Source organism: Oncorhynchus mykiss, chromosome 8 (assembly GCF_013265735.2).
Source record: "Oncorhynchus mykiss isolate Arlee chromosome 8, USDA_OmykA_1.1, whole genome shotgun sequence".
Classification (NCBI taxonomy): Eukaryota; Metazoa; Chordata; class Actinopteri; order Salmoniformes; family Salmonidae; genus Oncorhynchus; species Oncorhynchus mykiss.
The window spans coordinates 9,198,766-9,214,381 of record NC_048572.1 but is presented as its reverse complement, the minus strand read 5'-3'; the positions used below and the strand labels follow the sequence as shown (position 1 = coordinate 9,214,381).

The window sequence follows — 15,616 nt, the reverse complement described above, 5'->3', positions numbered from 1 at the left end:
ACCATAATATCAGACTCCAAACTATACTGAAAAAATATATAAACGCAACATGCAACAATTTCAATGATTTTACTGAGTTACAGTTCATATCAGGAAATCACTCAATTGAAATCAGTTCATTAGGCCCTAATCTATGGATTTCACATGACTGGGCAGGGGTGCTGCCATGGGTGGACCTGGGAGGGCATAGGCCCACTGAGGCCAAAGAGCCAGGCCCACCCACTAGGGAGCGAACACTCCTCAGTTTCATCAGCTGTCTGGGTGGCTGGTCTCAGATGATCCCGCAGGAGAAGAAGCCGGTTGTGGAGGTCCTGGGCTGGCGTGGTTACACGTGGTCTGCGGTCGTCAGGCTTGTTGGACGTACTGACAATTTTTTTTAAAACAACGTTGTGCATGTGTAGTTTATGGTATAGAAAATGAACATTAAATTCTCTGGCAACAACTCTGGTGGACATTCCTGCATCTAGCATGCCAATTGCACGCTCCCTCAAAACTTAAGACGTCTGCGGCATTGTGTCGTGTGACAAAACTGAACATTCTAGAGCTGCCTTTTATTTTCCCCAGCACTAGGTGCACCTGTGTAAAGATCATTCTGTTTAATGAACTTCTTGATATGCCACACCTGTCAGGTGGATGGATTATCTTGGCAAAGCAGAAATGCTCACTAACAGGGATGTAAACAAATTTGTCCACAAAATATGAGAGAAATAAACTTTTTGAGCGTATGGAAAAATTCAGGGATCTTTTATTTCAGCTCATGAAACATGGGACCAACACTTTCCATGTTGCGTTTATAAGTTTAATGAACAAAAACAATCCCAGACACTATGAAATTGGGCAAAATATTAAATAATAAAACCAGTTATGTGAAAATTATGTTTTTTCAAGTACATGTGCTTTGTAATACAATGATGCTTCAAATCCTGTTGTTTGAAAGGAAAACAAAACTGTAATAAGTACTAATAGATAATAACATGCATTTGAGCAGAAGCTGACAGCTATACAATGATGAATTCTTCTCTTCCAAGCTCACTGTGTAAATCTGTATATCTACAGTATACATACAGTTTTCATAAGAGTACAGTGTTCTAGACTTTGGTCTAAGATAGCCAGATACATTAACATTTTATATACCGAGGCGTTCCTGTCTTTAATTCCAATATCTTCAGATCACAGATAAACTCTGAAAGGGGTGTACTTAATAAAAATGGCAGTGTGAAACACAAAAGTAAAACAAGCAACAATTGATTTACAGTAGCAAGCTACCCACTAAGGTTTGGCACGTAAGAGCTATTTAAGACAATCGTGCAGGACTCGGCCTCACCAAGTGGTGTGGAGGTCTACCAATGTGTTGGCGGTTCTATTAATTAAGGGTTTAGCCTGAAGACCCTCCCTCCTCCTTGCTGCTGTCCGTCATAGAGAAACTCACTGTGAACGGCTGGAATGGTGCCCGCACTGCGAGAGTCAGATTTAAACTCCTCCCATCATTCTGTCAACTTGCTCTTCGTCTTCGGGATGTTCTCCACCTGCCACCAACACACATATTTAAATACATTCCATTTGGATAGCTACATTTTGCTTACAGGCTCCCCCCCCTGACTACAACCTACAAACTCCTAGTCTTTTCCAGTATTCCAAATCACAAACCTCAATACTATTGAACAGTTTTAAAATGTTCTAAACTTCATTAGGCACAGCAAGTAAGAGTTCCTCAGTTCCTCTCTTTTGTCTGACGTTTGCTTCAGAAAAATAAACTGATTCTATTCTATTGTCTCCTGGAGAGCCCTCCTGGTTTTCACATCTCTTGGCTGTAAATGGATTTTAGTGGTTCTCACCTACTGCCTGGGCCTCAACCTCTCCGGAGTCGTCGTCAGGGGAACTGGGGTCATCAGGGGGCCAGCGGAGCTCGCCACTCTCCACCTCCCCACTCTCGGAGGGCTCCACCACGATGGACGGAAGCCGCTTCGACAGCTTGGGGAACCGCTCATGGGAGTCAGGAAAGATCTGGAAACACAATCACGTCGGGGTAACCAAAGAATAAGAGAAGATCTGGGAAACAGGGTAAGGGTTGGGGTGTATTGCTAGTAAAGCCAATCCTGTTGGTAACATCTGAGACATTGATGGAGTAGGATCAGGTTAACCCTAGATTATATGCTCAGTTTAGTGTTTTGTGGCATCCAACAAATGTGTAATTTACCAAGTAGTCTCCAAGGGCTCAAAACACATTCCAGAGAAAAGACAGCATGACTAATCATGCCACAAGATGATGCTCAGTGAGAGAGGTAAGGAGATTTGGCTAGTGACTTGAATGGGAAACTATGTTTTCCACTTCCTCCCCCCCTGATTGACATTTCCCGCTAGTCTAAAATGTTATTTAAAGCTTTGAAATGGATGCCGGGGTAACGAGTCTCTTTGCATTAGCTGCAAGCCGCAAGTGTCACTTCTATCTCAACATCTCGGGCCTCTGAAGAGCTCGAGCCGACGAGAGGATGTATTACACAATTTGTGCAGGGCGCGATTACTTCCATAACACCACTGTGATTACTTCCATAACACAACTGTGTGGGGGGGAATTACTTCCATAACACCACTGTGGGGGGGATTACTTCCATAACACCACTGTGTGGGGGGGATTACTTCCATAACACCACTGTGTGGGGGGGAATTACTTCCATAACACCACTGTGGGGGGGGGGGGGGATTACTTCCAAAACACCACTGTGGGGGGGGGATTACTTCCAAAACACCACTGTGGGGGGGGATTACTTCCAAAACACCACTGTGGGGGGGATTACTTCCATAACACCACTGTGTGGGGGGGAATTACTTCCATAACACCACTGTGTGGGGGGGAATTACTTCCATAACACCACTGTGATTACTTCCATAACACCACTGTGTGGGGGGGGATTACTTCCATAACACCACTGTGGGGGGGGGGGGGATTACTTCCATAACACCACTGTGGGGGGGGATTACTTCCATAACACCACTGTGTGGGGGGGATTACTTCCATAACACCACTGTGATTACTTCCATAACACCACTGTGTGGGGGGGGATTACTTCCATAACACCACTGTGGGGGGGGGGGGGGGGGATTACTTCCATAACACCACTGTGTGGGGGGGGATTACTTCCATAACACCACTGTGGGGGGGGGGGATTACTTCCAAAACACCACTGTGTGGGGGGGAATTACTTCCATAACACCACTGTGGGGGGGATTACTTCCATAACACCACTGTGGGGGGGGGATTACTTCCATAACACCACTGTGATTACTTCCATAACACAACTGTGTGGGGGGGAATTACTTCCATAACACCACTGTGGGGGGGGATTACTTCCATAACACCACTGTGTGGGGGGGATTACTTCCATAACACCACTGTGTGGGGGGGAATTACTTCCATAACACCACTGTGGGGGGGGATTACTTCCATAACACCACTGTGTGGGGGGGATTACTTCCATAACACCACTGTGTGGGGGGGGATTACTTCCAAAACACCACTGTGGGGGGGGATTACTTCCAAAACACCACTGTGGGGGGGGATTACTTCCAAAACACCACTGTGGGGGGGGGAATTACTTCCATAACACCACTGTGTGGGGGGGAATTACTTCCATAACACCACTGTGATTACTTCCATAACACAACTGTGGGGGGGGGGGGGATTACTTCCATAACACCACTGTGGGGGGGGGGGGGGGGGATTACTTCCATAACACCACTGTGTGGGGGGGGGGGATTACTTCCATAACACCACTGTGTGGGGGGGATTACTTCCATAACACCACTGTGATTACTTCCATAACACCACTGTGTGGGGGGGATTACTTCCATAACACCACTGTGGGGGGGGGGGGGGGATTACTTCCATAACACCACTGTGTGGGGGGGGGGGGATTACTTCCATAACACCACTGTGGGGGGGGGGGGGGGGATTACTTCCAAAACACCTCTGTGGGGGGGGATTACTTCCAAAACACCACTGTGGGGGGGATGACTTCCATAACACCACTGTGTGGGGGGGAATTACTTCCATAACACCACTGTGTGGGGGGGAATTACTTCCATAACACCACTGTGATTACTTCCATAACACCACTGTGTGGGGGGGGATTACTTCCATAACACCACTGTGGGGGGGGGGGGGGGGGATTACTTCCATAACACCACTGTGTGGGGGGGGATTACTTCCAAAACACCACTGTGATTACTTCCATAACACCACTGTGTGGGGGGGGATTACTTCCATAACACCACTGTGTGGGGGGGGATTACTTCCAAAACACCACTGTGATTACTTCCATAACACCACTGTGTGGGGGGGGATTACTTCCATAACACCACTGTGGGGGGGGGGGGATTACTTCCAAAACACCACTGTGGGGGGGGATTACTTCCATAACACCACTGTGTGGGGGGGATTACTTCCATAACACCACTGTGTGGGGGGGGGGATTACTTCCATAACACCACTGTGGGGGGGGATTACTTCCATAACACCACTGTGTGGGGGGGATTACTTCCATAACACCACTGTGGGGGGGGATTATTTCCATAACACCACTGTGGGGGGGATTATTTCCATAACACCACTGTGATTACTTCCATAACACCACTGTGGGGGGGATTACTTCCATAACACCACTGTGGGGGGGGATTATTTCCATAACACCACTGTGGGGGGGGGGGGGATTACTTCCATAACACCACTGTGGGGGGGGGGGGGGATTACTTCCATAACACCACTGTGTGGGGGGTGGGGGGATTACTTCCATAACACCACTGTGTGGGGGGGATAATTTCCATAACACCACTGTGGGGGGGGATTACTTCCAAAACACCACTGTGGGGGGGGGGGGATTACTTCCATAACACCACTGTGGGGGGGGAATACTTCCAAAACACCACTGTGGGGGGGATTACTTCCAAAACACCACTGTGGGGGGGGGATTACTTCCAAAACACCACTGTGGGGGGGATTACTTCCAAAACACCACTGTGGGGGGGATTACTTCCAAAACACCACTGTGTGTGTGGGGGGGGGATTACTGAAGTTTGAAGTCACTTGGTCTTTGAAGTCACTGAGTTTGAAGTCACTGGGTCAAACAAGTCACTGAGTTTGAAGTCACTGGGTCTTTGAAGTCACTGGGTCTTCACTGTAAAAAGTTAGCAGAAATCAGATGGGATTTTTTCCAGAGGATGAGAGGGGGATGAAAGGGGAGGCTGTGATGGAGGTGCACTCAGAAATAGCCTTGCTGTCAGTTTAGAGCAATGGAGGGACATTTGCACTTGTCATGGGTCTACAGGGAAGGAGAGAGGAGAAGAGAGAGATCTGAGAGAGTGACATGGAGTATGTGTGTGTGTCTAGTGTGTGTGTGTGTGTGTGTGTGTGTGTGTGTGTGTGTCTGTGTGTGTGTGTGTGTGTGTGTGTGTGTGTGTGTGTGTGTGTGTGTGTGTGTGTGTGTGTCTGTGTGTATGTGTGTGTGTGTGTGTGTGCGCGCGCGTGTGTGTGTGTGCACGTGTTGCTCATCATTTGTTTGTGCATGTACACGATTCTTATGTTGTGCTGTAGTGTGTGTTGTTGGTTTTAGTTTTTGTTGTGTCTGTTTGAATTAGTCCCACCTGAAAGGATATGCCCTCGTCTGCTGGGGCACCTCCGACGGTGAAGTCTCCCACCGTCGAATCACAGGTGTTCATCACTTCTGTCATCCCGTCAGTAAGCCTCGCCTTCACCCAAACCAAAACAAAAAGAAAGGCGGACATTTTCTCACTACAGTAACAAAGCCATAAAGTATGGCCCCGTTACAAACCAAACATCCCTACAACTAGTCCCAAGGGCTTAACAGGTGTGAACAATATTGGCAGGGATTTTTCTAATCGTTTTTTTTTTCTTTTTCGGGTTGCATACATTTATTTTAGAGATGGAAAAATACTTTCAGTGTAAACTTAAACCACTAACTAGATACAAATTATGCTGCTATATATGATCCTTGAGAACCAACAATCACCTAAATAAAAGCTAGACAGTTTGAGCAAAAGAACACAGCATTAGCCATGGCAAAATGTATGAAATTGCAGGAAATTAGCTTTGGAACTGTAACATTTTATTTCAGCTCCATGGAGAAATGTGTAGAATTACAAGAAATTAGCATTGAAGCTGAAAAAAAAGAATTCAGCTCCATGGAGAAATGTGTAGAATTACAAGAAATTAGCATTGAAGCTGAAAAAAAAGAATTCAGCTCCATGGAGAAATGTGTAGAATTACAAGAAATTAGCATTGAAGCTGAAAAAAAAGAATTCAGCTCCATGGAGAAATGTGTAGAATTACAAGAAATTAGCATTGAAGCTGAAAAAAAAGAATTCAGCTCCATGGAGAAATGTGTAGAATTACAAGAAATTAGCATTGAAGCTGAAAAAAAAGAATTCAGCTCCATGGAGAAATGTGTAGAATTACAAGAAATTAGCATTGAAGCTGAAAAAAAAGAATTCAGCTCCATGGAGAAATGTGTAGAATTACAAGAAATTAGCATTGAAGCTGAAAAAAAAGAATTCAGCTCCATGGAGAAATGTGTAGAATTACAAGAAATTAGCATTGAAGCTGAAAAAAAAGAATTCAGCTCCATGGAGAAATGTGTAGAATTGCATGAAAATGTCTTTAAAAAATGCAAAAAAATACAGTGCCAAGATGGAGCTTAATGACAGCCAATCATGCTCATGGGGAGCATGGGGGGGAGGGGCCATGCTCATTGCCACGCCCATCACCTAAGACCCTTTTTGATCTGCCAAAGAATAACTGTAATTGGGAAAGTCTATCTAGTACCATACTCCTGACTCCTATCCAATTCCGTTTTTAGCTGTGAGTCTCATCATAGGAGTTGGCAAGACAGCACAAACCCGGGGCAAGTAATGAATGATTGGTTTGGAATTGGGCCTTTCTGTGACAGTCATTAAGGCTGCGTTTACACAGGCAGCCCAGTTCTGATCTTTTGACTAACTGTTGGAAAAATATCTGATCTGGTTGGTCAAAAGGCCAATTGGTCGGAGATCAGAATTGGGCTGCCTGTGTAAACACAGCCAATGTACACTTACGTATTTTCATTTCTCATTTGCCAATGAATGCTACAGGGCCTGATTCTGCTCATGCACCAACAAAATACTCTCAGCAAATTGGCAATGTGTTGCAAGAATGTTTACCAAAGGTTATGGGAAAGCTTTAGTTCAGGTAATGTCTGCTGCATGATATCACAGTATCATTAGATTGTGCTCTTGGTAAGCCGTCATTATAAATAAGAATTTGTTCTTAACTGACTTGAATAGTTGAATAAAAGGTTAAATAATTGAATGAGAATGTTACCTAACGTTTACCTAACATTTTGGAAATATCCTCCATTACAGCAGATGGAGCTATGGGGGTAGCCGGTTCAAAGCCCAACCACACCATTTAGATTTTTGCTGTGTCCTAAAATGAACCTTGTGTGTCTAAATGATGTATACTTTACTTAATCTTTGTCCACTGAGTCTTTGCTACAGTCTTCACTGCTCGACTCATGGCAAGAAAAATGTTCATTCAAACGAGCATTCTTTTTATAGAGAAGATGAGGGCGTGAGTTGGAGCATAATGTCTGACATGCTCCGGGGTGAAGTTTCCCCTAAGTACAGATCTAGGATCAGCTTCCTCTCCCCCAATCCTAACCTTAACCATTAGTGGGAGAAATGCTAAACTGACCCAAGATCAGTGAACTTCACCCTACTCTGTCTGACACCAGGAACAAGGATGCAACTGCTGCTGGGAAGGTAAATAATTCAGGTTTAACATGTTCAACATTAAAATGAAGTTGTTCTGCTTCGGTGACAATAAGGGTACAGTTGTAGCCTTATTCCCTTTTTGAGTTCTAGTTTCAGTCAGGAACGGAAAATCACTAGCACAGTGTGTGTGTTTCTTTCAAAATGATGCATTTTATCCAAGATAAAGATATTTCATAAAACTAAGCGGCACTGAGAACAGCTGGGAAAAAAACATAAATTTTGTTCAGAACTTTCATCAAATAGTACATCCAACAAGTCTCTCCATATTCACTTCCACATTTTTACTTTGGTTGGAAAACGATTATTTTTATTTTTTTGTGAAAAATTGTTTTCATTGAGTCAATCAATCGGTACAATCAATGAAAAACAATACAATTTACCATTTTTAGAACAACCCCATCTTCCACCTCATCCCTAGGAAAGTTTTATTTTTATGTTAATTTATACATTTTTTTTTATATAGTATTTAAAAAAAACTTTCACTAAAATACATGTGAACATGGTAACAAGTACAGTCTTATTCTGTTAGTCAATTACTAACAATTTCGACATGGGAAAGTGAGTGATTGGCAAATCGATGAGGGTAAACCGATCAATTAGGTGCCAGGGAGAAGAGAAAACCGGAAGATGGACAGGAATAAACATCATCACAAGCCCATCACTAACCCACCCGAAATAAAACCATCAGCTAAGTGTTGTCTTCCATTTTACAACATGATTAGTTGAATCACATGTGTGTTAAAGCTGAGCTGGAACAAAAGTGTACAAACACTGTTCTCCACACTTGACCTGAATGAAGGCAACAACAAAAAAAAACGGATCCACAGTCCCATTAATAATCAGATGCTTTCGGCCAAAGCAGCTTTCAGTAAACACTTCAACGTGTACTGTAGTTCCTGCAGCAATGGGCTATTTATTAACACTGTTACCAGTGCCATGTTCAAACTCATTGCAGCACGGGATCCTCACAGCCATCAAACTACACAGAGCCACTCTTTTCCATGCTTCCTAATGCTCTGGGTTATCGTATCTGATCGTTTGGACGTCTGGTAACCATCAGAGCCATCATCAGTCCTAATGCTAGTGTGTGTTTGTGTCTGTGTGTAAACGTGCGTGCACATGTGTGTGTTTGGTGGGGTGACTAATCTACTGCACACACCCCCCCCCCCCCCTCTCCCCCACCCCAGCTGTTGCCACGGAGACATGGTGGGCGGTCAATAATCAAGATGTCTTTTATGAAAAAGTGCCATACTCCAAAGTGCCAGTGGGTGTTGATAGCGTAAGGATGTGTCTATTGTTTTGCCCAGTCCTAATAACAAAGAATAACCTTAGGGAGCCAGTTGTGAACAAACTGGGTTGGATTGGATGGTCTATAGGGGGTTGGAAGGGATCTATGTGGAGGAAAGGGCCAAAAACAGGACATATTTTATGGAAATGAGTGCCATACTCAAGAGGGTATGAATGGTGAGTGGGCAATTGGATCTGTGTGTGTGTGTGTGTGTGTGTGTGTGTGTGTGTGTGTGTGTGTGTGTGTGTGTGTGTGTGTGTGTGTGTGTGTGTGTGTGTGTGTGTGTGTGCAGTACTATAGCCCAAGAGAGCCAGCTGTGACATAAGTGTTTGAGACAGGAGCCGAGCCCACAACAGTGACAGATTCTGAGATCCACATAATCAAAGTCACCACAGGTTTATGTACAGTACCTGTTACACAGCCCCAAGCACCCAGCCAATGCTCCCGTATCTTAGGATCAACCAGGCCCAGAATTAAGATGCGTAACTCATCACACATAACATAGTCTCATCAAGGTTACAGTAAAGAAGCTGGCTTGACATTCCAATTCAGTCAGCACATAGATCTCTGCCAAGAATCAACACTATGTCAATAGGGATGACTAACTATCAACCACATGTCAACAAAGCTCTTATTCTAAAGGGGTGTTAAACAAATATCCTGACTGTGGTGACTAAAGAGCCGAATGCACTTCTAGAAAGAATGTTCACCACATGGTCCAACCTGCCCCTTCATGCTATCACTGTCATACTAATCCTGGCTTCTAATAGGCCTATAGACATTCTCATCCTGGCCCCTAATTGGTTTGTTTATGGATGTACAATGCATTCGGAAAGTATTCAGACCCTTTGACTTTTTCCACATTTTGTTACGTTACAGCCTTATTCTAAAATGGATGAAATGACATGTTTTCCTCATCAATCTGCACACAATACCCCATAATGACAAAGCGAAACAGGTTTTTAGACTATTTACAAATGTATATATATATATATATATATAAAAACGGAAATACCTTATTTACGTAAGTATTCAGACACTTTGCTATGAGACTCGAAACTTCCAAAGACTCGAAGTTTCCATTGATCATCCTTGAGTTGTTCCTACAACTTGATTGGAGTCCACCTGTGGTAAATTCAATTGATTGGACATGATTTGGAAAGGCACACACCTGTCTATATTATTGTCCCACGGTTGACATTGCATGTCAGTGCAAAAACCAAGCCATGAGGTCATCGGAATTGTCCGTAGAGCTCTGAGACAGGATTGTCTAAAAAATGCAGCATTGAAGGTCCCCAAGAACACAGTAGCTTCCATCATTCTTAAATGGAAGAAGTTATGGAACCACCAAGATTGTTTTTAGAGCTGGCCGCCCGGCCAAACTGAGCATTCGAGGGAGAAGGACGACCCTAAGCACACAGCCAAGAAAATGCAGGAGTGGCTTTGGGGCAAGTCTCTGAATGTCCTTGAGTGGCCCAGCCAGAGCCCGGACTTGAAACCAATCGAACATCTCTGGAAAGACCTGAAAATAGCTGTGCAGCGACTCTCCCCATCCAACCTGACAGAGCTTGAGAGGATCTGCAGAAAATAATGGGAGAAACTCCCCAAATACAGGTGTGCCAAGCTTGTAGCATCAGACCCAAAAATACTTGACACTGTAATCGCTGCCAAAGGTGCTTCAACCAAGTACTGAGTAAAGGGTCTGAATAGTAAATGTGATATTTCCGTTTATTATTTTTAATACATTTGCAAAATATATATATATATTTTTGCTTCGTCATTATGGGGTATTGTATGTAGATTGAGGGGGGAAAACAACGTAATACATTTTAGAACAAGGCTGTAACGTAACAAAATGTGGAACAATTCATACAGTGTCTCCGTGATAGAAGACAATGAATTAAAAGGAGAATTTCTCCAACTAATGTGGGCTGGCACTGGCGCTTATATTGCACACTTTATTATTGTGATTAGACTATAATCCAATTACAAATGCAGCACACCCTGCCGACATCAGAGCCCTTGTTAGCGCGTACCCTTCTCATCCGCGAGGTGTGAGTGGGGACAAACAAAAAGAACTGGAGTGGGGGATCAAAGGAGCACATGCGTGTTTGGTGCCATTTTCTGTTGAAACAAAAGACCCCGTCTAAAACTCTCTGTGGGGGTGTCATCATTAGAAAGGCTGTACGGTTGCGTTGATCAAACTATTTGCAGCTAGATAACATGAATAAACTCAAATGTTATTATATTATAAAGACTAATTCGCTTGTTTCCTGTCCAAGTTAGCTTGCGTGTGCTTATGTGCGTGTGTCTGTGTTTGTGTGTGCATGTATGTGCGCATGTATTTTTTCTCTTTGTGTGCGTGTGCGTGTGTGTGTGTGTGTGTGTGTGTGTGGCTCAGCCACACACACTAGGAACATGATTTTTTTTTAGTATCCTTGATTGATTTTCCAACCCTTGTCGCCAGAGAGCGACAAGTTAAACGTCTCCAATTTGAGGGAGCCTTTGACGCAGTTAATTTCTCCTTTCCTCCAACAATATAAAGGCAAGTAAGGTGTAAGGCTAGTGATGCTAGTTTCACCTGCTCCCGGCAATATGGAAAACCATATCTATTCAAATCTATGGAAATGACACAGGTAGCATAGTCCACCGCATTGCAAATTAGAGTTGCTGAACAGGTCTTAGGGCCTCAAAACATCAGAGATTCAAAACTGACACTAAACTGATTCATCAAATGCATATGTTATGCATATTCTGCACATGTTATTGTTGCCTAATGGGGATAAAAAAAAGTTTAAGGAAGTAGAACATTTGAAATAAAGGTCAAAGGTAATAGTGTGCTATTCAGAAAACCACAGGTGCAAAGTTTGCACTTCTGAAATTTGTTTCACACGAATAAATTTTTACAAAAAAAACTTTCCATATGACAGACAGATGCATCAATACTTGTGTGTAGCTTGAGATCTGGTTGTGTGTGGCCTGCGATCTGGTTGTGTGTGGCCTGCGATCTGGCTGTGTGTTGCCTGCGATCTGGCTGTGTGTTGCCTGCGATCTGGCTGTGTGTAGCCTGCGAGTCTGGCCTGAAGAGTGCGTGCAAGCGCCCAATTCATTGCCTGGCGCAATTCAAATCCATGCAAATGAGTGAAGTCTTTTCATTTCACAGTCAGATGTGAAACTAATGTCAAACTAGAAATAACACTCAAGCTTGTAAACCCTCTTGTCAATATGCGTCTCTACCGACAGAACGTTTTAAGGCATGGCACGGTATATTACATAATCACGCATAACCATTGCCCAAAGGATCATAAGAGTCGGTTCCATTGCCAGCTCGGTTGTGAAAATAGCCATGTTCCAAACAAAATGTCAGTACATTATAATGTGTCATAGATGTGTTAATTTGTTTTTAGTCATTTATGATAATCTGCACATGGCTTCAAAAGTTACACAATTTATTTATATTTATAAATCACAGACCGATCAACTACAGCCTACAATATACTATCAATGACTGATACTTAGATTATTGTCATCTGTGTTCTACGTGCATTTTTTTTTATCTCTCAAAAAAACAATTTTAGCTTCCGTACATGGCTTTTGTGTATAGGGAAGCTCTCATGATAATGCTATGGAATGGACAGTTGGACACAAGCCAAGCAGTGGAGAGCTTAAAAGGGCACGCACTACAAACTTGTGATTCTGCTTATAAGTATCGTTGCTGAAAATACGTATGGTTGAAAATAGCTCTAAGAAGAAACGGACCATCACTTACCTTTATCGAACGTTAATGTTATTCTATGGTCTTTATTTATCCGCGGATGATGTAGGCTACTCAGATATAAAGAGTGGAGCTGTGGTCGCCTGTCTCCGAGTTGGTACAACAATAACGTTCGCTTGATTGTGTTTCTCTGTGAGCTTGCGGCTCGCCTCTTTGCTTACCGCGAAGTTCCGATTCCACTTTCCAGCGGAGGTAACAGCTTCAGGTCACTGGAGGACTGGAGCGTCTCCATGAGCGGTGTGAGTGTGTGCGCACACGGTTGGTATATTTCTCACTCTCTGCGCGTGTCTCTCTGTCATGAGTAGGGCCGTGCACAGACCTTTTGGGGGGGTATGTGCTCAAAAAGAAAAAGGGCACACCCCCAAAAAAACAAAAAACACAGACTTGTTGAGCAATCTTACAAGAAGAGGGGAGAGCGGCACAATCTGATGAGTAACGCATTTTCCGAAACTATTTTGAACTGTAAAAAAGACTGCACTTATTAACAACGACCAACACAATTTCAGTCAAAATAGATTGTAAGAAATACTGTATCCTACCATGACTATATCCAACCCAATTCCATTTGTTGCCACTATCATGTATAGTGTAAAGTTGCCACTTTTCAAACTGTATTAGTCACATGCGCTGAATACAACATGTGTAGACTTTACCATGAAATGGTTACTTACAAGCCCTTAACCAACAGTGTAGTTCAAGATAAAGAAAATATTTTCCAAGTAGGCTAAAACAAGAAGTAATAATAAAAAGTAACACAATAAGAATGATCATAAGGAGGCAATACTCCGGTTCTGCTTGCTGTATAACATTCTATAACTTGGGTGACTGGAGTCTCTGACATGTTTTGGGGCCTTCCTCTGACACCGCCTAGGGTAGAGGTCCTGGATGGCAGGAAGCTTGGTCCCAGTGATGTACTGGGCTGTTCGCACTACCCTCTGTAGAGCCTTACGGTCAGATGCTGAGCAGATGCCATACCAGGCGGTGATGCAATCGGTCAGGATGCTCTTGATGGTGCAGCTGTAGAACCTTTTGAAGATCTGGGGGACAATGCCAAATCTTTTCAGTCTCCTGAGGGGGAAAAGGTTTTGTCGTGCCCTCTTCATGACTGTCTTGGTATGTTTGGACCATGATAGTTTGTTGGTGATGTGGACACCAAGGAACTTGAAACTCTCGACCCGCTCCACTACAGCCTCGTCGATGTTAATGGGGGCCTGTTCGGCCCTTCTTTTTCTGTAGTCCACGATCAGCTCCTTTGTCTTGCTCACATTGAGGGAGAGAAGTTGTCCTGGCACAACACTACCAGTTCTCTGACCTCCTCCCTATAGGCCGTCTCATCGTTGTCAGTGATCAGGCCTACCACTGTTGTGTTGTCAGAAAACTTAATGATGGTTTTGGAGTCGTGTTTGGCTACGCAGTCGTGGGTGAACAGGGAATACAGGAGGGGACTAAGTACACACGTCTGAGGGGCCCCAGTGTTAAGGATCAGCGTGGCAGACGTGTTGTTTCCTACTCTTACCACCTGGGGGCGGCCCATCAGGAAGTCCAGGATATAGTTGCAGAGGGAGGTGTTTAGTCCCAGAGTCCTTAGCTTAGTGCTGAGCTTCTTGGGCACTATAGTGTTGAACGCTGAGCTGTAGTCGAAGAACAGCATTCTCACATACGTGTTCCTTTTGTCCTGGTGAGAAAGGGAAGTGTGGAGTGCGATTGAGATTGCGTCATCAGTGGATTTGATGGGGCAGTATGCGAATTGGAGTGGGTCTAAGGTGTCCGGGAGGATGCTGTTGATGTGAGCCATGACCAGCCTTTCAAAGCACTTCATGGCTACCGACTTGAGTGCCACGGGGTGATAATCATTTAGGCAGGTTACCTTCGCTTCCTTGGGCACAGGGACTATGGTGGTCTGCTTGCAACATGTGGGTATTACAGACTCGGTCAGGGAAAGAAAAATGTCAGTGAAGACACTTGACAGTTGGTCTGCGCATGCTTTGAGTACACGTCCTGGTAATCCATCTGGCCCAGCGGCTTTGTGAAGGTTGACCTGTTTAATAAAGGGTTTGTTCACATCGGCTACAGAGAGCGTTATCACACAGCCATCCAGAACAGCTGGTGCTCTCGTGCATGCTTCAGTGTTGCTTGCCTCGAAGCGAGCATAAAAGGCATTTAGCTCGTCTGGTAGGATTGCGTCACTGGGCAGCTCGCGTTTGGGTTTCCCTTTGTAGTCCGTAATAGTTTTCAAGCCCTGCCACATCTGACGAGCATCAGAGCCGGTGTAGTAAGATTCAATCTTAATCCTGTATTGACGCTTTGCTTGTTTGATGGTTCGTCTGAGGGCATATTGGGATTTCTTATAAGCTTCCGGATTAGTCTCCCGTTCCTTGAAAGCGGCAGCTCTAATCTTTAGCTCAATGCGGATGTTGCCTGTAATCCATGGCTTCTGGTTGGGATATGTACATACACTTGATGAAGCCGATGACTGAGATGGTGTATTCCTCATTTCCATTGGATGAATCCTGGAACATATTCCAGTCTGCGCCAGCAAAACAGTCCTGTAGTTTAGCATCTGACCACTTCCATATTGAGCATGTCACTGGTACTTCCTCGCAGTGTTTTTCAATTTTCTTTTGTCACACCACCCCCAAAAAGGAGGGGTAGCCTACAAATCTCGGACCCTTGCGCACGCACATGCACGTGTGCACTTGCATACATGCAGCACACAATCACTGAGCAAATGT

The 15,616-nt window shown here is 44.2% G+C and overlaps 1 protein-coding gene across 2 annotated transcripts; it reads right to left on the bottom strand.

The window, feature by feature from the left end:
- Positions 1 to 727: 727 nt before the first annotated feature.
- Positions 728 to 13,193, bottom strand: LOC110529327 (protein LBH). 2 transcript variants are annotated; one of them, XM_021611460.2, is made up of 4 exons: positions 13,046 to 13,193; positions 5,638 to 5,742; positions 1,836 to 2,004; positions 728 to 1,526 (listed from the first exon to the last, which is right to left on the bottom strand). In XM_021611460.2, exons 2-4 carry the CDS (start codon positions 5,722 to 5,724, stop codon positions 1,471 to 1,473), a joined length of 312 nt encoding a protein of 103 aa, XP_021467135.1. In that variant the 5' UTR covers positions 5,725 to 5,742; positions 13,046 to 13,193; the 3' UTR covers positions 728 to 1,470. The 2 variants fall into 2 exon arrangements, with proteins under 2 accessions (XP_021467135.1, XP_021467134.1); XM_021611459.2 differs by having other exon boundaries at positions 12,879 to 13,191.
- Between the last annotated feature and the right edge of the window lie 2,423 nt (positions 13,194 to 15,616).